The sequence below is a fragment of the Pan paniscus genome, chromosome 1 (genome assembly GCF_029289425.2).
Source record: "Pan paniscus chromosome 1, NHGRI_mPanPan1-v2.0_pri, whole genome shotgun sequence".
NCBI classification, from domain to species: domain Eukaryota; kingdom Metazoa; phylum Chordata; class Mammalia; order Primates; family Hominidae; genus Pan; species Pan paniscus.
Genome location: NC_073249.2, coordinates 87,459,428 through 87,485,467, shown reverse-complemented (window position 1 = coordinate 87,485,467; position 26,040 = coordinate 87,459,428). Strand labels below are relative to the sequence as shown.

The following is a 26,040-nucleotide window of genomic DNA, read 5'->3' as shown; positions in this document are numbered from 1 at the left end:
CGTAGTATGGTATTTGGGTAAAGCTGCTGACAGTGCTTCTTCCTAATGTCACTGTAAGAGCCTGGACATGATCTCCCCTAGTCCCGGTGGGGGCCTAACAACCTCCAAAGGCCAGTATGTTTAGAGAGTGGCCACCCTGTGCATTATCTCTGAGAAATCCATATAGCTAAAAGCATTCAATTAATCCACTGTATACCCCTTGCGCTTTCCCCCTTCTTGAGTCCTTCTTTCATAGATGAATGCGTTCTTCCCTAATTTCCCTGGACAGCAAAGTCTCTCTGACAAAGGCGGATGAAGGTAGAGCAGGATTCTCTGTCCTTGCACCTGGAGGTTGAGCCTGAGAGGGTGTAGTTGGCCGCTGACCCTAATGTCCCCCTACACTGGGGTGCTTCTCACCTCAGCAAGCACTACGATTGAATCCACTCTCCTCCAACTCCTCATTCCTAGCTTAGAGGGTTTCTTTTGTGTTCACCGTAAGTTAGGTTTACAGCCAGAATGAATAGCCTCTTAGGGGTCACTCTGCAAATGTACCAATTAACCTACCTGGCTTGTCTGGAGCTTCACATTACGTCTCCACTTCACCCCGAGTTCCCTAAGGACTTCTTGGCTTTTGCCTACCCTCTGAGCCCTGGAGAGGCACTCTACTAAAGTGCTTGGAGGAAACTGATCAGACTAGACACTTGACATTTTGCACTCGTCGTTTTGGAGCAATCAACTCCAGGCCTCTTAGAGGGAAAAAGTCAGGTCAGGAGCAAAATGCATGTGTTTGCATAAGTATGCATAGCTCAGTGTGTGCCCTGGTCCTGTAACTGAGGACAAGCCTAACTTATTCATTTACAGCTTCTTTTATTGCAGAAAAAGGAATGGACGTGGGATGAGAGCAAGATGCTGGTGATGCAGGACCCCATCTACAGGTAAGAGCCCAGTCCAGCACCCAAGATATCACTGAGCCCCAGAGTCCTCCTGCCCGCTACAGCCACCTGTCAGGCTGGTGGATCCAGGCAAATTTAAATAAACTTCTATGCTTTTCCCTTCTGAGACCTGTTGCTTCCATTAGATGTGAGTTCAAGAAGTAAATCTGCCTTATCATTCTGGTCATGCTTGATTGCATTAAGGAAGCTATGAACTATATCTGCTTGATGTTTAATTTAAACCTCTCGGCTGTAATTGGAGACCTTTTAAATTTGTGCTAGTGTTGTCCCAACTGAAATTCTAAAATTGCATATATATTGATCAAAATAAGAAAACTGGATTATTCCATCACCCTATGCTAACAATTTCCCACAGTTATCTCTTCCACCTCTCTACCCCTTCAGAAACTGAGCATAGTAATAAGAGCTTTCATGCAGGAATCGAAAGTCACAAACGTGTCTACAGGTCTGAATGCTTTTGTCTCCCCAAAATTTGTATGTTGAAATCCTAACCCCCAAGATGATGGAGTTAGGAGTTGAGACCTTTGGGGGTGATTAAGTCATGAGGGTGGGGCCCTCATGTTTGGGATTAGTGACCTTATTTTATAAAAAGAGGCCCCAGAAAACCAGCTAGCCCCATGGTGATGTCCTTCCCCTATGGGAAGACACAGCTAGAAGGTGGGCCCTCACTAGATGCCGAATCTGCCAGCACCTTAATCTTAAACTTCCCAGACTCCAGGACTGTGAAAAATAAACTATTATTTATAAGCCAGCCAGTTTCTGGTATTTTATTATAGCAGACCGAACCAACACACACCCAGAAATTGCTTTTACAAGGAGACTGGTATGATTCCTCTAGAGATTAGATGGCTGCCAGCCATGTGTATTGTCCTGGGCAGAAGAATATATCAGATAGCAAGAACATATAGAAAGCCAGGCTCTCCCAGGAACCATGACAGGAGCTCGAGTCATGGGTGTCATTCTTGTGTCCTGGATCTCGGCAGACTAAGCCCCACCTCCTTCCTGTTTTCCTCATTGGGAGAATGGCCATTCCTTTAGGAATTTGGGGACGTAGATTTAGGTTTTGATTTTGTCCGCTCTCAAATTATTGCCATGCTTTTGTTGACAAAGTGGATAAGGGTTGGAACTCAACGTGTGAAGTTGGCAGCATGGTGGCCCTGCCTTTTAAAGAGCAGATGCTTGTGAAATGGAATGTCCATTCATCCAAACAATGTGCAGGTGTGAAATACTCATGCCAGGTACTGTGCTAGGTAATTTCATAGATTACTAAACTAAATGAGTTGCAGTCCCTTGTTCTCAGGGAGTTTTAGACTAGTGGGAAATGGACAAGTTACTGAGGTATAAGATAGTATGTCTGACAAAATGAATTTCTGCCTCTGTGTTCCTGTAGTACTGTTTAATGTTTTTTTGAAATACTTGTTATAGTGTTTCTGTTACTTTTTTAAAAAACAAATGTCAATTTTTTGCCACTAGCCTGTTAGGCTCTTGAGGGAAAAATCTATGCCCTTCTACTCACTTTTGTATATCTAGCACTAAACCTGTGTCTGGCCCAAATGAAGCACTTAATAAATGTGCAATGGGTGGATGGATAAATGCATTGAATTAATATCTGAAAATTAACATAAGTGTTATGGTGATTCACCGAAGGGAACAATTACCTTCTACTTGAGTGATGAGGAAAGGCTTTAAGAAACAGATTGCATCAGAAGCTGGCTTGAAGAATGTGAATGGGCAGGCACCTATGATATGCATTTTGTAAAAGGAAGAGTTTCTTGGCTTTATTTTCTTAATGCTGGCACCATATATGGAAAAAAGTGACTTCCTTATGGATGCTGATCATGAGTGAGTTCTGCCTTTTGCTGGTTGAAAGAAAGGACTTTCCCCAAAGTTTTCACATGTCCCAAGTAAGCTGCTGACTTTGCTTATTTTTAACAGCTTCATTGAGGTATAATTGGCATGCAAAAATCAAACATATTTAAAGTTGAATAACTTGGTGAATAAATCTCAGTCAAGATGGTGAACATATCTATCACCCCAAAAGTTTCCTTGTGCTTTTTGTAACCCTTCCCTCCTCATTTCTCTCCCACTTCATCCCCAATCTCAATCCCCACATCCCCAAGCGACCACGATCTCCTTTCTGTTATTGATGTGTTTGCATTTTCTAAATTTTGTGTAAATAGAATCAACAGTATATCCTCTTTTTTGGGAGGAGCTGGCTTCTTTCACTCGGCATAATTTATTTTGAGATTCATTCCTTGTCATTGCATGTATCAGCAGTTCATCCCTTTTTATTACAGATCAATGATCTGTTTTATAGGTATATCACAGCTTGCGTAACCATTCATGTGTTCATGGACATTTTGGTGGTTTCCGGTTTTGGGCTATTACTATTAAAGGATCTATGAATGTTTGTGTAATGAACATTCATATGTTCATTATGTTCAAGTCTTTGCGTGGACATATGCTTTTATTTTTCTTGGGTAAATACCCAGGAACAGAATGGCTGACTCATATGATAGGTATACATTTAACTTTTAAAGAAATTGCCAGATTACTTTCTAAAGGGATACCACCAGTGGTGTACAAGAGTCCCAATTCCTCCATATCTGCCAACATCCAGTATTGTCAGTCATTTTAATTTTAACTCTTCAAATATGTGTTTATTAATATCTCATTGTGATTTTAATTTGCATTTTCATAATGACTAATATTAAATATCATCTTTTTGTTTGTTTTGAGACAGGGTCTTACTCTGTCACCCAGGCTGGAGTACCAGTGGTGTAATCATGGCTCACTGCAGCCTCAACCTTCTGGGCTCAAGCAATTCCCTCCCCTCAGCCTTCTGGGTAGCTGGGACTACAGATGTGCACCATCACACCCAGCTAATTTTTAAATTTTTTGTAGAGACAGGGCCTCACTATGTTGCCCAGGCTGGTCTTGAACTGCTGAGCTCAAGCGAACCTTCCATCTCAGCCTCCCATAGTGCTGGGATTATAGACGTGAGCCACTGCACTCAGCCTTCTCTTGATCTTACATGCCATTTGTATATATATTTTTAAGCATCTGTTCAAATCTTTAGCCCATTTTGTTTTCATAATCTTGAGAGTTCTTTATAAATTATGGATGTAAGACTTTTTATCAAATACATGGTTTACAAACATTTTCTCCAAGTCTGGCTTGTCTTTTTTTTTTTTTTTTAAATAGTGTCTTTTAAAGAGCAAAAGTTTTAAATTCTGATGGAGTCCAATTTGTCAATTTTTAAAATTTTATTGATTGTGCTTTTGGTGTCATAGCTAAGAAATCTGTACCTACCTCAAGGTCACAAAGATTTTTCTGTTTTCTTCTAAAGCATGAAGTTTAAATTTAGGTTTTAAGTTTATGTGTATAATCCAAGTTGATTCAATTTTTTATGTGGTATGAGGAATAGATTAAAGTTCTCCTCCTCCTCCTCCTCTTCCTTCTCTTCTTCCTTCTCTCTGTTCCTCTCTCCCTCCCTCTCTGCAAATGGATGTCCAGTTGTTCTAGCCCTATTTGTTGAAAAGACTGTTCTTTCTCCACTATAGTGCCTTTGCTAAACATCAGTTATCCGTATCTGTGAGGTTTATTTCTGGACTCTTTATTCTGTCCTATTTGTCTAATTGTCTGTCTTGACACTAGTACCACACTGTCTTGATTACCATAGTTTAATAATTCTTGAAATCAGGTAGTAATAGTCTTCTTTCTTTTTTAAAAAAGTTTTTTTATTCAATTAGTATTAGTATCGTATGTCTTTTTCCATCCATTCACTTTTAGGAAGAAATATTAGAGGGAATGGGGAATGCCAAATACATTTTAAATGTTAAATGAATTTTTCTTTGGCCTCAAAACTCACACAGTAGGCTCTCTGATTGTTGATAGTCTTGTGGATGTCTTTCTAGTCTATCAAAATTTAGCAACTTGTGTTTAAAAACAAAGAAATAAACTTTAGTCCCTGTGTTTTCGGTGTCCTGGGTACTTTTTTTCATGTATTAAATTGTGATGTTTTGGTCTGTGTACATGTGAATTTTTATATCTGTGTGTGTGTGTGTGTGTGTATGAGGACATTTTTCTAAAATATATATGGTCCATTTTATCATGAACAAGGATATTTATTATGATAATATGGTAACATTTACAAATGAGCTTTTCATGGGTACAGTTATTTTTCTGCCCTGAAGGGACCACTCTGGTTTGATTCACTAGCTCTGCTGAAGAATACATACAATTGTTTGTGGCTTTATGAAACACTGGCTTACTGAAGTGTTCATTTTAGACGAATGAATTTTTAATTTTTTATTAAGTCAAATTTTTTATTTAAATCCTTTGCATTATTCACATAGAATAACAGAATCATATATTTTTTAATTGTGGTGAAATAAATATATATAACATAAATTTTGCCATTTTAACCATTTTTTAAGCATACAAATCAGTGGCATTAATTACATTGATAGTCCTGTGCACCCATCACCACTGTTTCCAAAACTTTTTTATCACTCCAAACAGAAACTCTGTGCCCGTTAAGCAGTAACTTGCCATCACCCCCTTTTTTTAGCCCCGGTCACCTCTAACATCATGGAATCTTAAGAGGTTAACAACACTATGGTGGACATCTAAACCAATTCCTCCTTTTTTTTTTTTTTCAGTTTATCCTTTATTACAGTATAGCTCTTTATCACAGGAAGTGATTCGCTATTACAGTGTTCTTCATTAAACGAAAGTAAATTTTTTTAATGTATAATTGTTTTCCATTTATCCTAGCTCTTCTCTCTGGAGCCACAAATATATAGATCTTGTTTCTCTTTTAAGTTGACCCAAGTTCCTGAAGCCATTCTTATGGTATTTTTCTAGACTTCTTAATTTCAGAAAACAGTATTTCCTCTTTAAAATATTAGCGTTTAATAGAATATCCCAGATATTCTGTCTTATCAGTGTAAAATGTGGAAGACATATTTTTACCCCCACAATATGAAGTTATACATTCATTTTGTATGAATTAGATCCAGTGTAATTTATTTGCTTAGCAAACTGTGTTTGGTCCTAGGTCATAGTGGAGTTGGAGTTCAGACTCCTCGGGATAATAACAGTAATTGTTTTTAATTCAGGTTTTACTCATTCTTTATTTCTATAGGTTTCTTTGTTTTTTAGCCTAAATATAAAACTTTACATATATTAATGTTCAATTAAATGTAATTGATTTGAGGCTATTCTTCAGTTTTTGAATCCTTGTGAATCAGGATTTCAATCAGGGAAGCAGGATGACTGTGAGTGTCCTGTAATAAGGAATTTGCTATAGGATTTGGACCTGTACAATTTCAGTAGGAGCTGGGAAGTAAAAAGTCTAGAAAGGCTCAGAGAACAATTATTAACCAACCCTGGTGTGGGTTATGAGTCAGAATGTGCAGGAAGCCAGCCACATCCATGTGCTAGATTAGAACTGCAAAGGGGACAGGTGCAGAAGTCTCCGGAAGGCTGTTGGCTCTTCATGGCAACCACCTTTGAGTTTGCAGTGAAGTTTCTGATGCTGGGCCTGAGCTGACTGTTGTTCAGCAGGGCTAATAGTCATGAAGGAGAGCTTGATGCCAAGCTAGGTACAGAGAAAAGTGAGGACAAACTTAAACAAAACAACTCCCTGGCACCTTGACATCCATTCTTTCCCAGAATAGCTGGAGCTATTATGACCTCCAGCACATAATAGCTGCTGCTTCACTCCCACTTCCCAAATCTCCCACAAATTATTCTTGTGGGCAACCGTAAAATAGGAGAGGGAATGCTCAGACACATAGTTCTAGCCTAGGTGAGTTGACCCAGTATAAAACCACCACATCAGGTTCTAGTAATAGGCTAACTCTCCCTCCGAGTTTTTTGTTAAGTGCAGCTTTAATAAGAATAGTTTCATCAGTCGGCTTGGTGGCTCACACCTATAATCTCAGCACTTTGGGCAGCTAAGTTGGGCGAATCACTTGAGGTCAGGAGTTCAAGACCATCCTGGTCAAAGTGGTGAAACTCCATCTCTACTAATTATACAAAAATTAGCTGAGCATGGTGGTGGGTGCCTGTAATTCCAGCTACTCAGGAGGCTGAGGCAGGAGAATTGCTTGAACCTGGGAGGCAGAGGCTGCAGTGAGCCAAGCCTGGGCAGCAGAGTGAGAACCTGAGAGGCAGAGGCTGCACTCCAGCCTGGGCAACAGAGTGAGACTTTTGTCTCAAAAAAAAAAAAAAAAAAAAAGTTTCATCCAAGTCACCGATAAGGCTGTTGAATAGAACAGTGGTAGGCCTGGAAAATAGAGACTTTGTTTTTTTTCTCTTTTATTCATTTTGGATTTCCTTTTCTTTCTTAATCTGCTTATTCTACTCTTTCTGGCTTCAAGGGCATGCTTCCTAGAAAAAAATAAACTAAATAGTATTGGAGTAGTTGTTCTGTTATGGAAGTCACTGTGCTTTTGAGTTTCAGTTTTCCTGCCTTAGCATCCCCTGTCCTAGTCTTATTGGTGGACACTGATGGAATTAACATGTTTGACTAAATTAGTCCCTAGGCTGTTTATGTTCCTTGAAATGAGTGAATAGACTAACAAACAAAACTCCTTTTTAAAACTAGGGGGAGTAAATTAATCTGACCTGAAGTCTTCAGGAGCCAGAATGGAAGTAATTCTTCAGTTATGAGTTTAAATGATCAAATTAGGTAGAGTCTCCATTAGGAGTTCCAGCCAGTCTCCAGAAATGGCATCAGTTAACATCCAAATAGTGACATGATTAAGAATTAGAAGTCTAGGCCAGACACGGTGGCTCATGCCTGTAATCCCAGCACTTTGGGAGGCTGAGGCAGGCGGATCACGAGGTCAGGAGATCGAGACCCTCCTGGCTAACAGGGTGAAACCCAGCCTCTACTAAAAATACAGAAATACACTGTAATAGCCGGGCATGGTGGTGGGCGCCTGTAGTCCCAGCTACTTGGGAGGCTGAGGCAGGAGAGTGGCGTGAACCTGGGAGGCAGAGCTTGCAGTGAGCTGAGATTGCACCACTGCACTCCAGCCTGGGTGACAGAGCAAGACTCTGTCTCAAAAAAGAAAAAAAAAAAAAGAACTGGAAGTCTATTCCAACTTTGGCTTTCTACATTGATCTGTTTTGATTTTGAGCAAGTCAAAGATAAATTATTCAGGGCTAACTAGAGAAGGGAAGAAGGGTCGCATGGAGAGGTAATGTGTTTTGTTGTTCATTGTGCTAGGCACTAGGGGAAATAGTGGTATGTCAGCCTGGGTCCAATCAGGAGACAGAAACCAGGCAGTGATTTAAACAGAAGAAATTTATTATAAAGAACTTTTAAACTATAATAAAAGAGTACCTACAAAGTGTAAAGAGGAGAGTACTCAAGGCAGCACAGATTTGGAAGGTAGACCCATTCCCAAGATGCCCTTTAGACATTAATGTAGAAGATATGATTACAGCTACTGGTGACAGAGAAATTCACCAGATTGCCTATGTCAGAGCTGGTCCCAGGTGCAGGGAAAACAGAAAGCCATCCTCCAGGGCTTGGATCAGGTGATCTGCAGCTGGTGAGTGGGCACACAGGTGGAGTTGGGGTATGGCTGTGGGTAAGAGACATAGAGTATGCGATGTCTACATCAGGAGAGCTGTGAAAAACAAACCTGGGGGGCAGGGGGAAGGCTAGCAGAGGGAGTTAGAGCATCGCTGTGGATGGGAGGCCCACAACACCTAGTGTCTGCTTTAGGAGGGCTGTAGGGAGGTGATAACCAGGCGGAGCTGGTGCTGAGGTCACTGAGGGATGTGTGTTCTGGGCATGCATACCACTGGACATCCTCATATCCACACCACTGATGGGCTGTGTAGCAGTCGGACCAAGGGAAGCCCTTTCATTCTGCAGTGTTGCCCCTCCATTCTGCAGAGGAATCTTACCATCATGCTGCTGTACAGGAGATGTGCTTAAAGGAATTCCGTCCATTACCACAGAGCTTGTATTGAAAGGTAAATTTGGAGCTGAGTAGCAATAAATTGGTACAGGTGGTTACTAGGACACAGTCCTACCCTCAAGGAATATGGTCAGATAGAACTTGACATGCGTTACTTCACTTAATCCCAGCAACCCTGAGTGGTAGAATGGTAGAATCTATCATTCTCATTCTTAAGACAGAAATTAAGCTTCAGTGATATCGGGCAACCTCCCCATGGTCACACAGCTGCTGCACGGTTAGAGAGCTGTCTGGCACTCACACTTTTGCCCATTTTGTTTTACCTCTGTGCTCAGTGCTATCCACCTTTAAAGGTGCCTCATTCATAAGCTTGCATACTCTGTTTTTGTTATAAAAATTATGTATAAAAATACAGGGCAAACTACATTTTAAGGTAAATGGGGATTTTATAGAGCTATTCTGTGATATTTGGGATTTCTTGGGAAATCAGGATACCCATGTAGTATGTTTCACTTAGTTAACAATCAAGAGTTTAAATGATCAAGATGAGTATGCTGAGATTCAGGAACCATATCAAACTACAAGCAAGGTAAACAAGAAATCAGTTCTTAAACTCTAGACTCAGTAATGAAATGACAGAATGTTAAAGACAAAGATTTTAAAACCAGCTGAAGGGGAAAAATATATTGCCTACAAAGAAATAATTTTTTGATGGCAAAAAATGTAAGACAGAAGACAGTGAATTATCTTTAAGAATATGCTAAGTTAAGTGCTTATCAAGTGCTGAAGCTTAGAAAGTACTCCTTAAATACCTTTTTATTATGGAAGTAAGGTAGAAGAAATCCTGGGCAGCTTTTGTAAAGACTTGGAAATAAACAAAAAGGGCATCCATCCTTACAGGAGAATGAGTAGTTCAGAGTACAGACAGAAGAAAGACTTGCATTTATCAGATGGAAGAGGTGGTGACTTCTGCAGAGCAGTTTCAGTAGGGAGTTGGGGACAGCCGTTTAGTTACTTGGTAGTGAAAGAAAGGAGAGCCATGTTATGATGAATTACAACTTAATAGTGAGATCAAATAAATATGTATTTAAAAAGAGGAGCTAGTAATGCCTTTATAAAGGGAAGATGAAACGGTCCTATGGGGATAAAGATGGAAGGTTTTTAAAGTATGTGTAATTTTAAGCATTATTATTTTTTCAAAATGTGCTTATATACGATCCTGACCTGGGATATGTAAGTGGAATCATAATTATGAGATAAGGGAAATGCTATAATATTTAGTCACTGTATTGTTTTGTGGAGCCAAAAAGCACTCTCAGGATTTAAGGATATCTTTAAGATACCTCTCCAAAGTCCATGCTGTCCCTCCAAAATCAGAGACCTCCCAGACAGAGATGACTCTATATCTTCCCTTCTTCCACATCTTCACATGCCCCACGCTCCAACTCAAATCCTGGAATGCATTCCCTTTTCTCCATTCCCGTTAGACTCTGGAAGGGGTCAAAGGCACAAAGGGTCATAAAAAAAATCAGGGAAGGAGGTATACCCCGTTCTTTGCTTATGATATATACATGTCTCTTTTGCTCTCTGTGTGGTTTATAAGTGATGGGGTGACATCTGCACCTTCTGTACTGTTTCTGTAAGGTTGAGTGTTTTCTCTTCCTTCAGCCTCGCATTGCCTAAGGTTTTTGAGCAGCCTTTGCTAAACTGAGGAAACTGATCATCAGGGATGTGGAGGCAGCACAGCCTATAGATCTCTTTTTAACTTCTCATATCATTTCTGGGCCAGCCCATCTGGCGGATATGAGTGTCCATCACTCTAGTCATGAGTCATGTTTCATGTAGAGTTGATGTTTTTATTTCCTCCAGCTTCAAAACCTTTCATTGATAGTTCCTTTTCATACATATGCATGAGTAGGAATTACCCAATTTTACGCATGGAGAATCTTATGAACTAAGAAGGGGAAGGAAATACCATTCATGCTGCCTAGCTTCTGTTAGTTCCCAGGGCTACTTAGCAATCCCTTATTCATCCTGGTAGATGATAATACCCATCATAATGCCCTTCTTACCTTCTACCTGTCAACCCTGTATACCCTCACTTTCCATAGGTGACCCCCACACCTCTCTGAGATTCCTCAGCTGTCCTCTCCTCCCTTAGAATATCTTAGTGTCACTGCCAACTGTCTCTCTGTTCGCTGACTCTCTCTCTCTCTCTCTTCTGGACCCATCTTCGCTTGTTTCTTCAGCACTTTGAGCTGTGAACTATGCTCTGTCTCTCTGTCTTCCTGGATACCCTCTTTCTCCCTACAAATATGTTCAGCTCTCTCCTATCCTTTTTTTAACCCTGCTAACACCACCCAAGAGCCCATCTTCTGTTAACCCTCCCTTTCTTCCAAAGCCCTGGGTATGTCTTTGTCAGGGCCACCATCCTGCAGGTCCTCATGGCCTGGCCTTGCTTTCCACCACTTACTTCACAGAAATGGCTCCCTCCACATTTACCCATGCTTTCCCCACACCTCCAAACACACCAGCACATTCCTCTGTTCTTCTGTGTTGCCCTGCAGTATCATCTACCACTTCTCATTTCTCCTATTTCTGTTTTTTGCCTCCTTCTTTTTTGTTTGTTTTCAACCCTACATAGTTATATGTATTCTTTATTTTTCCTGAAGGGAAAGTTCTGGGTTGTAGTGTTTATCCCTCCTTATAGGGTGCAAAAAGTCCCTTGTGCTTAGTGAGTCTCAGTTAATACCTACAATGGATCATGAGTCTCCAGCAAGGGATTAATGACTTATGAATCATTGGAGGCATGGTGGCTCCAAGTTATATGTACATATTAGCACATGTGTCCAAGACCTTTCTTTTTCTCTCTCCTTCTTTCTTTCACCCTTTGTTTTCTTTTTTTTTTAATTATTATACTTTAAGTTTTAGGGTACATGTGCACATTGTGCAGGTTAGTTACATATGTATACATGTGCCATGCTGGTGCGCTGCACCCACTAACTCGTCATCTAGCATTAGGTATATCTCCCGATGCTATCCCTCCCCCCTCCCCCCACCCCACAACAGTCACCAGAGTGTAATATTCCCCTTCCTGTGTCCATGTGATCTCATTGTTCAATTCCCACCTATGAGTGAGAATATGTGGTGTTTGGTTTTTTGTTCTTGCGATAGTTTACTGAGAATGATGATTTCCAGTTTCATCCATGTCCCTACAAAGGACATGAACTCATCATTTTTTATGGCTGCATAGTATTCCATGGTGTATATGTGCCACATTTTCTTAATCCAGTCTATCATTGTTGGACATTTGGGTTGGTTCCAAGTCTTTGCTATTGTGAATAATGCCGCAATAAACATGCGTGTGCATGTGTCTTTATAGCAGCATGATTTATAGTCCTTTGGGTATATACCCAGTAATGGGATGGCTGGGTCAAATGGTATTTCCAGTTCTAGATCCCTGAGGAATCACCACACTGATTTCCACAATGGTTGAACTAGTTTACAGTCCCACCAACAGTGTAAAAGTGTTCCTATTTCTCCACATCCTCTCCAGCACCTGTTGTTTCCTGACTTTTTAATGATTGCCATTCTAACTGGTGTGAGATGGTATATCATTGTGGGTTTGATTTGCATTTCTCTGATGGCCAGTGATGATGAGCATTTTTTCATGTGTTTTTTGGCTGCATAAATGTCTTCTTTTGAGAAGTGTCTGTTCATGTCCTTCGCCCACTTTTTGATGGGGTTATTTGTTTTTTTCTTGTAAATTTGTTTGAGTTCATTGTAGATTCCGGATATTAGCCCTTTGTCAGATGAGTAGGTTGCGAAAATTTTCTCCCATTTTGTAGGTTGCCTGTTCACTCTGATGGTAGTTTCTTTTGCTGTGCAGAAGCTCTTTAGTTTAATTAGATCCCATTTGTCAATTTTGTCTTTTGTTGCCATTGCTTTTGGTGTTTTAGACATGAAGTCCTTGCCCATGCCTATGTCCTGAATGGTAATGCCTAGATTTTCTTCTAGGGTTTTTATGGTTTTAGGTCTAACGTTTAAGATAAAATACTGGCAAAACAAATCCAGCAGCACGTCAAAAAGCTTATCCACCATGATCAAGTGGGCTTCATCCCTGGGATGCAAGGCTGGTTCAATATATGCAAATCAATAAATGTAATCCAGCATATAAACAGAGCCAAAGACAAAAACCACATGATTATTTCAATAGATGCAGAAAAAGCCTTTGACAAAATTCAACAACCCTTCATGCTAAAAAGTCTCAATAAATTAGGTATTGATGGGACGTATTTCAAAATAATGAGAGCTATCTATGACAAACCCACAGCCAATATCATACTGAATGGGCAAAAACTGGAAGCATTCCCTTTGAAAACTGGCACAAGACAGGGATGCCCTCTCTCACCACTCCTATTCACCCTTTCTTTTCAAAAGTCATTTCATGCCTCTATGTAGAAAGTGCTTGGAATGCAAAGACAAACAGGGTGTCTCCCATGCCCTCAAGGATCTCACTGTGACTTCTATTAAACTTTACATGATAGTTTTTAGATAAATATTCAGGGGAAGGTGAGGCATAAGTTTTAAAATGACCAAATAATACATAACTGTTACTAAAAATAAAGTAGTGAAGAGTTTTATAAAGGAAAGTGTCCGTTTTCTTTCTTCAACACCTATTCCTCCTAGTACTGCTCCATATGCAAATATATTGACACTCGGATATTCTTTCAAACTCTAATATTCTACATTTAGTTCTAAATTATCCTGTTTTTCTCTCAGTAATATATCAAGAGCTGCCTCCCACATCCATACTTGCAGTCTTCCCATGATGGCTTTGGCTCTGAGAGTTCCAAAGTGAAAGTGATATTTTAGGAAAACCAGTCTGGCTTGGAATGCAACTTATCCCAAATGGAAAGAAACTCCTGTCAGTGAGATGGACTGAAGAGAGATTGCTTGGGGATCTGAGTGTAATGGGGAGAGTATCTGGGTCTGGCCAAACTGGGTGACAGCAGTAGAAATGCATAGAAAGCAGTCAACCTGTGGGCTGTTTTAAGCATGGACCATTCAGACTAGTGGTGTCTGAATATAGAGTAAATGAGGGAGGGAAAGGAGGCCCCAGTGATCTCAGGTTGAAGCTTCAGTGCTTTTACCTTTGTCCTTTCTGAGGGCTTTCTGCCTCTGCTGGCCTCCCACTTGATTTTAAATTCAGTCATCCTGAAACATGGAAATTTGTGTCATGGTAACTCTTAGCATGAACTCCATGAGGGTGGGGACCATGCATGTTTTACTGTTGCATCCCAAGTGCCTAGAAGGATTCTTAGTGTATAGTAGGTGCTCAATAAATACATACTTCATGACAAAGCTGGGGCAGCCTTGATTTGCTTGTTTGCTGCACTAAAATGTTCATCTCAAAAAGGCTACTAAGCTGATTCATCCTTTTGGTGGCCTTGTCTTCTACCCTTGCATAACCCTTTTGTGTCTAAAACTGGGAAGGGTTATCACAGCCCCCAGGGCAGGGAGCTCGTGAGAGAGCCCACAGACCTGCACAGCAGGAAACTGAAAATAGCTACCAAAGCAATCAAAATTAAACTTCTGGATCCGCCTCTCTGGGCCTGGCCCTAGAGGGCATCGTTTACACTAATGATGGAAAATTAAATTAGGCCACCTTTAGAAAACTTCACAAAATTAAATACGGTTTACCAGGGAGGGAATTACCCTATGGAGAAAGTAACAGGGGAGCAGGGAAACAGGCTGGTCACAGTTCTACTACAAAATGATTGGCTGGTGTCAAATTTCCTTACTCTGTGCTTCATTTTATTCTTCTTAAATGTGTAAAGGGAATCAATTTAGAATTTGTGCAAAACATTGAAGAATCTCAGAAGGGAAAGTGTGTGCAAAATAAAACAAACACTTCTTTCCTTGTCTTCTCTCCTTGTTACCAAATTGGCACTGGCCTGGGAGTCCATCAGATGGTCTTGACCTTTTCTGGGATACAAATACCTCTGAGAATCTGCTGAAAACTGTATTTTCTCCATAGGAAAAAAATCATTCTTGCAAAGTTTTGAATTTTAGGAGAATTCATGTACCCCAGAGTCCTGCATGTTTATGAATTCCAAGGTAAGACTCCTATTTTGCCAATAAGTGTTGAACATCATCTTTGAATATTTGCATCTAAAGCTGGGAAGGTTTAGCATTGGCTCTTCTACTGCTCAAGTAAGAGTAGGAGGAGAAAAAAACAAACCAATCTAACTTTATTAATGATTTAATGTTTGAATGCTTAATAAATTTTATTTACCTTCCCAAGAGATATTTGCATTTTGTTAGAGGAGTCATTCAAAACAAACCAATCTCATGTTGGTGAGTTTCAGATTATTAAAGGGAAGAGGATTCTCTTAGGAGGGACCTTTATGTTACCCTCAGTGTCCTTGGAATCACATGGATGATGGGAATGTTGGCCTAGGGCCTGGGTTTTACACTGACATGTAAGGACCATGTGAAGGCCTAGAGTAAAGGGCCAGAGTAAAGGGCCAACCCTAACCCCAAAGGTAAATAAAGATTGGTCTTGATTTGGAGCTGTAGCCCCTGCCTGACAAACCTTTAATATTAATAGATAACCTCTGGGCTTGTAGTAGGACCGTGTTGTAGCTTACTCCGCAGCATGAGCATTTTGCACTAAACACCTGTCTAGATACTGCCACAGTGCCCTGTCCTCTGGCCTGACTGGGTAAGCTTTCCGTGGCTTCCATCTTGTGTCCTGGCACAATTGGGAGGAAGGATGGTGGCGTCACACCTCTGAGAGCACAATCAGACTGTGAGCCTTGGCTTCCTCTCTGGTGGCAGACCTCAAACTGGAGAGGTGAGGATGACTGCAAGGTCCAGAGGGTTAAGCACAGAATTTGGGAAAGATGGAGTGGAAAAAGCTGGGTTATCTGCAAGTCTCCACATCCTTTATCAGGAGGCCCTGAGAACTGGCTTTTGAGGAGTTACAGCCTTTCCCAGTTGCTGGCAGTCACCATGATCAAACCATGATTAACTGAGGAGTCCTCTGTATTTGGCTTAACATTTCTGCCTGTCAAATTCTTATTAATCTTTCAACGTTTATTGTAAATAACACATCCACCAGGAATGCTTTCCTGATTTCATTCCTACCCCCACAGTGGGGATCTAATTAAGGTTTGTCCTTTGGACCCTAAGGTGCTATACAGCCCTTAAGTTTATCCTTTTATTGTAGTTTATCTATGATAGTTTTTAGTAGGAACTATATCTTATCTATCTTTGGGGCTCCTTAACCACTTGTCTCACACACAATAGGGCTCAATACGTATTTATTCCATGTAATTGACTTCTTAAACTTTTGCACAATTCCCAGAAATTAATTACACTCATTCTGTAGACTTTTATTCGGGACTGAGTGGATGAATGAATGAACGAACAAATGAATGAACCAACCCACCTATATAAAAAAAGTGTGTTGAGCACTGAACACAGCCCATATGTGAAGGTATTTGAGAACAGTGGCAAAAAATGTTAACATTAGAACATCAGAACATATATTCTAATAGAAGATAACAAGCAGCACACAAATAATACTAAAAAGACAGCATCACAGTTGAGAACACTGAGAAACAAGAAGTCGAATGACTTTGTTCAGCTTTGCTCAGGAAGAGAGCCCAGCACCTCTTGATGTTTTGGGTTTAACCACTAAGCAAAGCTGACTTTGAAAATGCACACCCTCCTTCCTCTGGTTGGCTGAGGATGCCAGTCCTGTCCAGCTACTGCTGTGCAGTTAGCTCTTTGCTTTAGGGCCTGATTATCTTTTTTCGTGGATTGTCTTGGCCTTTGACTGTCTCACGTGTCCATGTGAAGAGACCCCCAAACAGGCTTTGTGTGAGCAACATGGCTGTTTATTTCACCTGGGTGCAGGCAGACTGAGTCCCAAAAGAGAGTCAGCAAAGGGTGGTGGGATTATCATTAGTTCTTAGAGGTTTTGGGATAGGCAGTGGAGTTAAGAGCAATGTTTTAGGGGCAGGGGGTGGATCTCACAAAGTACATTCTCAAGGGTGGGGAGAATTACAAAGAACCTTCTTAAGGGTGGGGGAGATTACAAAGTACATTGATCAGTTAGGGTGGGCAGAAGCAAATCACAATGGTGGAATGTCATCAGTTAAGGTTATTTTCACTTATTTTGTGGATCTTCAGTTGTTTTAGGCCATCTGGATGTACATGTGCAGGTCACTGGGGATATGATGGCTTAGCTTGGGCTCAGAGGCCTGACATTGACCTCATCTCTTGTCTCATTTGTTGCAGTTTTTACTGATAATTCATAATGATAAGGGGGTGGGTGGGAGAAATGAAGCCATCATAAAGGGTAAATGTGTTCATCTTGTTTGTATTAATTGCTCCAATAGAAGGTTTTTTGGAGGAGGTGAGCAAGAAGAACCTCAGAATGGCAGCCCCTGACAGATGAGATGTACACATGAGCTCATCGTTGCTCAGTGTCTCCCATCAGCACATAATTAATTGTTGGAGATGGTCCTGATTGCTGGGGGAGATGAGGTAGTGCAGGTGCATTTCCTTCCAGAGTCGGAGCAGCCGTCCAGGGTCTGGGCCAGTGGTGTGTCCTCAGACTCAAACACTGTTAAAAATATATAGAGAGATATATGTATATACACATGTATACACACACGTGCACATACACACACCAAAGTTTTTTGTATGTGTATATGTATGTAAGAAGAATTTTCTTAGTAAAAGAGTTAAACCTAAATTTCTCTTGATTACCTTTGTTCACTCATGAGAAGGACAAAACCCCAAGGAAACAATTTAGCCTGTCAAACACTTCAGCTGATGAAGGGGAATTTGACAAGCTAAATGTAAAAGAGAGACTGCAAGACTCATAAACAGATCCCAAGAGAGCATGTAGTATTGGCTAGGCCTCCCCACCCTTCCAGCTCTCGTATATCTACATGAGCCCCATCCCTCAGGTCCTGAGAGCCAGGAGGAATTCATATGAATCTCCTCTCTAAGAAAATAACAGCAAAATGATTTTGATTTCACGTACTGTCCTTTTGATCCATGTCACGTTTCTGGTTCCTTCCTATGAGAAAGGGAAGTCAGTAACAGATGGGTGAAATGCAGGTCTGGGGCAGTTACAACAGCCCTTGCTTTTTATCAGGACACTTTACTAAACATTGAACTGACCTCTTGCCTTAACCAGCCCCACTCCTACTTCCACATCAAAACGGCATTAGCTCTCTCGCAGGGAAAGGCTTAGCTACTTCAGAAGGGCCACCAAAATACTGCCTAAGAAAGGGAGAGGGATACAAGCCAGGGGTAGGACTGGCCCCCACCTTAGTGGCAGGTTCATAGTTGGTGCTGTCTCGGACCCCAGGCGAGCTCCTCTTCTTGCACTCTGCCTTCTGCTGTCTCTATGTCTTGAGCCATCATTTTCCCTACATTTCCCCTAGATCTTGAGGCTATTTCTGTTTTGTCCCTTATTTTCTAGCCTATAAATAGGCTTAGGTTTTGCTATCCTAAAAAGAAAAGATGACCCTCAAACCCACCATCCTGCCTTGCCCTTTCACTGCCAGACTCTTTGGAGAAACTGCATTTGCTATCTATATTTCCAAAACTCCCATTCACTTTTCAGCTCATTTTAATTGGGCTTCCTGAGCTACTCTACTGAGACTGCTCTTGCTAAGGCCACCAGGGATGTCTTAGTTGCAGAATCCCTAGCTCGCTTTCTGTCTGCATCTTATTCAGTCTCTTTGAAGCACTTAATGCTGTGGGTCTTTCCATCCTTCTGGAGAGTCTCTCCTCCCTCAGCTTCCACGATTGTTTTCTCTTGTTCCTCCTCAGATCTCTTGGTCTTTTTCTGCTCAGTATTTTTTTTTTCAGACTCCTCCTATTATGCCCTCCATTTAAAATGGGTACTGTTAGTGGGATTCTCTCAATGAGCCCCCTTTCTTCTTCTTCTTCTTGCTCCTCAGGGGATGTCGTATTTCCCATGGCTTCAACCACCCTCTAAATCCCAGTCTATGCTCCTCTGCCCCCACACTGTATCCCCTCCATCCCTTATTTCCAATTGCCTCTTAGACAATTCCATCTGGCTTTTGCCTTCTCAAATCTGACCTGTCCAGAGCCACACCACTCCTCCTCCTTCCGTGTTCCTTAGTTCTTTTTTCCTTCTGTGGCCCTTGCCCCCATTAATGTTTAGTCCATCCGCCAAGTTACACAGCTCAGAATCATATCCTTCCCTCTCATTATCACACCCAGAGAAATGATTCTTGTGTCCACCTGCTCTCCCCATGGTGGCTGCCCCTGCCTTTGTTAGGCCTCCAGTGTTTCTTGCCTGGACTCAGGGTTGGTCTGTCTGGCTGCATAGACTGTGCTGTGCATCGCTCCAGGTGTGTCATTCAGGGCCCTGAGCCCAGGTGCCCTGCACTTATTTCCCAAACTGTAATTCTCACAACAGCTCCCCTGTTTGTAGATGAGAAAACTAAAACTTGAGCATTGGAAGACTCACCCAGTAGCTCACAAATGTAAGCAGCAGAATGGGGATTTGAGTCTGGTTCTTCTGACAGCAAATCCCAGGTCCAGATTCTGTTGATTCCCCTAAGCATTCTGTATTGCAGTAGGCTCTTGATGGCCTTCCTTCTGCTCCTGCCCTCCTCCAATCCATCCTCCACACCACCATGACTACCAGCCATGTGATCCCCCTGCTTAGACTCCCATCCTTGCCCTGAGCCCACAAGGTGAAGTCTGAGCTCTGTAGCTGGGCTCTCCACAATTGGCCCTGACCTCCCTCTGTCCCCATCTCCCACCAGTCCTTCTGTATGCCCTGCAATCCCTGTACCCAGGCAAACTGTGCTACCTCATGACCTCATGCCTTTCCACATGCAATTTCCATTGCAAGGGCTCTCCCTGCTCTTCTGTCTCTGTGATGGATAGATTTCCATTGTCCCGGATCTGCTCGGCAGCCCTCCCCACTGTCCTCAGTGCCCAGGGAGGCTGGCCTGTGTGGACCTGTCCTGAGAGCTCCTGCCAGATGGCACACAGCTCTTCCTCTCTTGGCTCTGGAAACTGCTCCCTGCCCTGCCTCTCTGGACTTGGGGTGCTGAGGGCTCCCAGGGACACTGCACTGCCCTCACCTTTGTGAACAGTCCTGTATTAAACTCTCTTCAGCCTACTCACATAATCTGTTTCCTGCGAGGACCCTGACTGACACATTCCCCACCCCACAATCCTGCCACCTCCCACGTTGTCTTCGAGACGCAGCTCAGGCAGCAGCTCCCTGTGTGCCTTCCCAGTTCTCACAGGCAGCTGGCTGCATCCTCCTCCGCGTTTCACTGGCTCCATTCCTCTGTCCGCACTTGCCACACCCTGTCAGTACCTCCTGAGCTCCTCAGGGCAGTCTCTGAAGCAGACTCAGCTCTGTATCTTGGAGAAGCCAATATGGGGCCAAGGAGGGCGGGGTACGGAGTAAGATGTGCGTATCTTAGAACAGAGGTCATGCTGGACCACCCCAACACCTGCTTTTCAGTGGTGGGGAGACAATGAGAAAAGAGCTTCTGGCATACAGCAGATGAAAATAACAGGAATTCTCAAGCAAGGACTTGCCTCCTTCACAGCCTTCTGCTCACATTTCTCCACCCTTTGTGGACAAGGAGTGGACAAGCAAGTGTACAAACCTTTGTTGATGATTATTTTGCACTGGGAAGATTTTGCCTAATGCCTCTCTGCATATAACACTTGAAGGAAAGTATTCATTTGCTTGAAAGCAAAAGGATAAACTTGAGAAAAGAGAAGAGGAAGGGTCCTTACATGCTGCCTTCCAACCATCCCCTCCCCACATTGCCAAAAGAAAGATACAAGACTTTAAAAAAGTAATTGGAGCCGGGCGCGGTGGCTCACGCCTGTAATCCCAGCACTTTGGGAGGCCGAGGCGGGCGGATCACAAGGTCAAGAGATCGAGACCATCCTGGCCAACATGGTGAAACCCCGTCTCTACTAAAAATAGAAAAATTAGCTGAGCGTGGTGGCGTGCGCCTGTAGTCCCAGCTACTTGGGAGGCTGAGGCAGGAGAATCGCTTGAACCAGGGAGGTGGAGGTTGTAGTGAGCTGAGATTGCGCCACTGCATTCCAGCCTGGTGACAGAGTGAGACACCATCTCAAAAAAATAAATAAATAAAAATAAAAAATAAAAAAGTAATTGGAAATCAAAATGAGGTCAAATAGGAATGGGTTCATTTTTCTCTCCCACTTTTTTTTAAGGTTTGCCAATGGCCTGGAAGTAAAGGTACACAGTCCTTTAAAAAGCAGCAACATGCCTGTGTCCTGAATGGTATTGCCTAGGTTTTCTCCTAGGGTGTTTATGGTTTTGGGTCTAACATTTAAGTCTTTAATCCATCTTGAATTAATTTTTGTATAAGGTGTAAGGAAGGGATCCAGTTTCAGCTTTCTACATATGGCTAGCCAATTTTCCCAGCACCATTTGTTGAGTAGGGAATCCTTTCCCCATTTCTTGTTTTTGTCAGGTTTGTCAAAGATCAGATAATTGTAGATGTGTGGTATTATTTCTGAGGGCTCTGTTCTGTTCCATTGGCGCTATTCACAATAGCAAAGACTTGGAACCAACCCAAATGTCCAACAATGATAGACTGGATTAAGAAAATGTGGCACATATACACCATGGAATACTATGCAGCCATAAAAAATGATGAGTTCATGTCCATTGTAGGGACATGGATGGAGCTGGAAACCATCATTCTGAGGAAACTATCGCAAGGACAGAAAACCAAACACCACATGTTCTCACTCATAGGTGGGAATTGAACAATGAGAACACTTGGACACAAGGTGGGGGACATCACACACCAGGGCCTGTTGTGGGGTAGGGGTAGGGGAGAGGGATAGCATTAGGAGATATACCTAATGTAAATGACGAGTTAATGGGTGCAGCACACCAACATGGCACATGTATACATATGTAACAAACCTGCACGTTGTGCACATGTACCCTAGAACTTAAAGTATAATTTAAAAAAAAAAATATATATATATATATATAAAAGCAACATGGATGCAGCTGCAGTCCATTATCCTGAGTGAATTAAAACAGAAACAGAAAACCAAAGACTGCATGTTCCTACTTACAAATGGAAGCTAAACAATGGATACACATGGCCATAAAGATGGAAACAACAGACACTGGGGACTCCAAAAGGGAAGAGGGAGAAAGGGGGACAAGGACTGAAAAAGTACCCATTGGTACTGTGTGCACTGTTTGGGTGATGGGTTCAAAAGAAGCCCAAACTCCAGCCTTGTGCAATATATCCGTGTAACAAACCTACAAATGTAACCCCCTGAATCTAAAATAATAAAATAATTTTTAAAAAACACACAAAAAAGAAAAGAACACTAGATTGTGATTGAGAGTGAGTTGTCCCAGGCCAAATCAGAATGGCCTGGACATTGCCCTGAGGGTGGGGCAGGTGAGAATTAGAAATGCTGATGCCTGGAGTACACACAAACCACCAGCAGTGGCTTGTCATCTTATCTTCAAGTCCTGGGAGGAAGTGCCTTCAGGTGAGTTCTGATTCTGACTTCCTCTTCCTCAGATACGGCATGAGGTAGGCAGGTCAGAGCAACTGGAAAAATAAAAATATTAGAAAAGAAAAGTATCTGGACCTGCCAGCCAGGCATGCTCCCACCCCTGGGAAGCTTGGGGAAGGAGGTGGATACTCTTTCTTCATTTCCCGTCATGGCACATGGGACTCCTCACATGCTGAGCAGGTGGCATGAGAGGTATGGAGTTAGAGTCAGGTACAGAGGGAGTTATGGTGGGAATCCTCAGAAGCTCAAGTGGGAACTCAACTGCCTTGGAAAAACAAGATGTGCTTATGATGTGTATCATATCCCTGGATTGGCTTATTTGAAGAAACATGGATGGAAAGTGGACAATCAGTCAGGGATGATAAAGAAATCCAGCACCTCTTACCCACATGTCCCCTGAAAATCTTACCAACATGAGAATGAATTTGTTGGTGACCACAGAGACATCTATGAAGACATCAAGGACTTGGAAAAATAAGAGGAATAAAAAAATCCAGGGTTTCCAGGTGGCATAAATGTAACATGGGACTAATTTCTAGCCTAGGTATAGAGAAAACAATAGTAATACGGGTAATGAATGACATTCAATATTCAAATGATATCTGATGATTAATCAGGCAGATGGTGCAGCAGTTTTCAGAACTTGGTGAAGATTGCTAGGGTTCCAATTCTAATGCAGATACCATAGTGAGTTGAAATATGTCCCTTAGAAAGGTATGTTAGGATATGTTCCTCACCCCGGTACCTGTGAATGTGGATGTTATTTGAATATAGGGAGTTTGCAGATGTAATTAAGGTGAGGTCATATTAGATTAGGGTGGACCCTAAATCCAATGACCAGGGTCCTTACAAGAAGAGAGAAATTTGGACACAGAGACAGAGGAGACACAGGGCAGAATGCCGTGGGAAGGCAGAGGGAGCAGACTAGAGTGACGCTGCTGCAAACCCAAGAATGCCAAGGATTGTTGGCAGCAGCCGGAAGCTAGGAGAGATGTGGAATAGATTCTCCCTGAGAGCCTCTAGAAGGAATCAGCCTTGATTTTTGACTTCTGGCCTCCTGAACTGTGAGAAATGAAATTTCTGTTGTTTTAAGCTATCTGATTTGTAATAATTGTTACAGCAGCCCTAAGAAATTAATACAGATACTACTGACTGTGTGACCTTAAGAAAATGCACAGGGGTTACCTCTCTGTTTCTTCATCTGTAAAATGGAGATAGTAACTGTATCCACTTCACACAGTTGTTGTGAGGATTAGATGAGTTTTTGCCTGTAAAGTGCTTAAGCAGTACCTGACAGATGGTAAACACACAATAGATTAGCAAATATTCTTCTTTGATCACTTCAATTTAGTAAAGATTTTTTTGAGCAACTACTATGCGGCAGACCCTATATGTAAGTTATTTCATTTGATTCTTGTAACAGTCCTGTGAACCTCTTCTTATCCCATTTTGCAGTTAAGAAAACTAAGGCTCAGAGTATTAACTTGTCTTGAGAAAGCAGACGAGCTGCAACCTCGACTGAGCCTTTGGCTCTGTTCTGTCAGGTCTTCTATTCCACAAAATTACAGGCATCTCAATGTATACTGGGGAGTGGACAAGGAAGGGTGCGAACCTTTGTTGATGATTATTTTGCACTGGGAAGAGTTTTGCCTAATGCCTCTCTGCATATAACACTTGAAGGAAGGTATTTGCTGGCTTGAAAGCAAGAGGATAAACGAAAAAAGAGAAGAGGAAGAGGTAATTTTCTAGATGATGCTCCTCCAGCATGCACCAGTCAAACTAGTGCCCCTAATATTTGTGGTGTGTTCATTTTCTCTCTTTTTTCTGGCTCAGGGAGGGAAGTTGTGTCTCTGAGCAAGAATCTTCAGGAAGTCCGAGGGTCCTGAAAAGTGTGGGATGGATGGTTTAAGCCCCCCAAATGTGAACAAGCTACATGTATGAACTCAGATAACACAGACACACAGAAGAAATAATTGGCAGCCTGTGTAAATAGATTTGGTTTTTGACAGCCAACAGCAGGTGATGGTTATTTTGGAGAAATTATGAGTGTTGGAGAGAAATTAAAGTCTTGAAATATATGAAAGGATTTTTGTGTAGTGGTTTTGTGAGGGACACTAGCCTTTTTTTTTTTTTTTTTTTTTTGCCTTCCTGTCAAGTACTGAACAAGAAGAAATTAATTTATCCCAGTACTTGGCATTTAGAAAGTGCTGTGTGGTGGTTTGTGGTTGATTCAAGTAAAGCAGGGGAGGTTTTAGTGGGACATAAGAAAAAACTTAACAGCTGTGAAATTAAAACATAAATTAACTGCTGAGGTAGGCCATGAGGGTGCCTTTGCTAGACTTTCAGAAGATAAAGATGCATTTGTCTGGCTCTCGCTAGGTCTTAAAACCTCAATTGGTTGCTTATTCGTTACTCTAGGCACACAGTAGATCTTTGTAACAATAAGTTAGACATTTGTATAATTTTATTCATTGAAGAAACCTTAGAAATCAGCTCTTATATTTGCATTTCTGTGCCTGCAGTTGAAGTGATGAGCTTGACTGTCTCTCGAGGTCTCTCCCAGCCCTGGAATCCCAGGCTTCCTTCCAGACTGTGCTGCGATGAAGCAGATCTGTGAGATACATCCCAGTCATGGTGACAAGGGGCGACTTGACAGTGTGGCCCCACACTTCAGGTGTCTGTGGAAGTCAGGCTGTGAAGTAAGGAGACCAGTTCCATGAGGGATTTCAGGCACCATTTCATGAGTTTATTACCCTTCTTTTTTGCCAAATAGCCCTGAGGAAGGTAGTCATCAAATTGAGAATGGCTAAAATGAGGAATGAAGAAGATGGAAATTACAATAACTTCAAATAAAAGCAAGCCAGCTGATGTGATTTAAAAGCCCTGTATATACAGTGGGGGGAAAATGATAATCAGACCAAAGCAGTCATAAGAGAGAACAGTGATCAAGATGGGAGATAATGTTATATAAAGATTAAATTAAAAATAAGATAGATGAGGAAAAGAATGAGTAACAGCTGCGACAGGAGTGTGAAACTGTGTTCATGCTGCAGGGCTGGTTGAGAAGAGAAAAAGACACACCAGTATGCAGGCAGCATGCTGGGGATAGGAGTAAGGGGTGCATTCTTCCTATAGTGTCTGGTGGTGTTCTATCAGTGAAGCATTTGGAGACTCTCGTCAACCCACCACCCCTTCTGATATTTTCCCCAGTCCCTCTAAGGATAACACATTGGGCCCCCCAGAATCACATGGGCTGGGACGCTTAGGGAACCCTTCTTCCCGAGACCAGGAGTCATGCTGGATTTCCCAGGACCATGCCTTCACAGTTAGGCCTCATTTATCTGGTCTTGAGCAGCAGGTTGATTCTGTTTTCCGACTTCTGCATGTGTCACATTGTGCTTCTTACTTTCCCAGAGGTTTTCCTTAAGAATACCACTTGATTTTGTCTCCATCATCTTCAGGTGACTTGGTACCTTATCTTTATCAGCTGGTTTCATTTCGCTCTGTGCTGCAGCATGTCTTTTGGGGTTAGGAATGCCCATGCC

General features: G+C 42.0%; 1 protein-coding gene across 5 annotated transcripts in view; it reads left to right on the top strand.

Moving 5' to 3' along the window:
* Window positions 1-26,040, top strand: part of LOC100983469 (carboxyl-terminal PDZ ligand of neuronal nitric oxide synthase protein) — a 312,534-nt gene that overhangs the window by 225,576 nt on the left and 60,918 nt on the right. For 3 of the 5 annotated variants that reach the window (XM_008978235.4, XM_034939235.3, XM_063598776.1), the window contains one exon: window positions 841-914. In XM_008978235.4, the coding sequence (XP_008976483.3) occupies window positions 841-914 (74 nt within the window). The remainder of the gene's footprint in view (window positions 1-840; window positions 915-26,040) is intronic. The other 2 variants (XM_003824560.5, XM_034939241.3) reach the window with 1 other exon arrangement.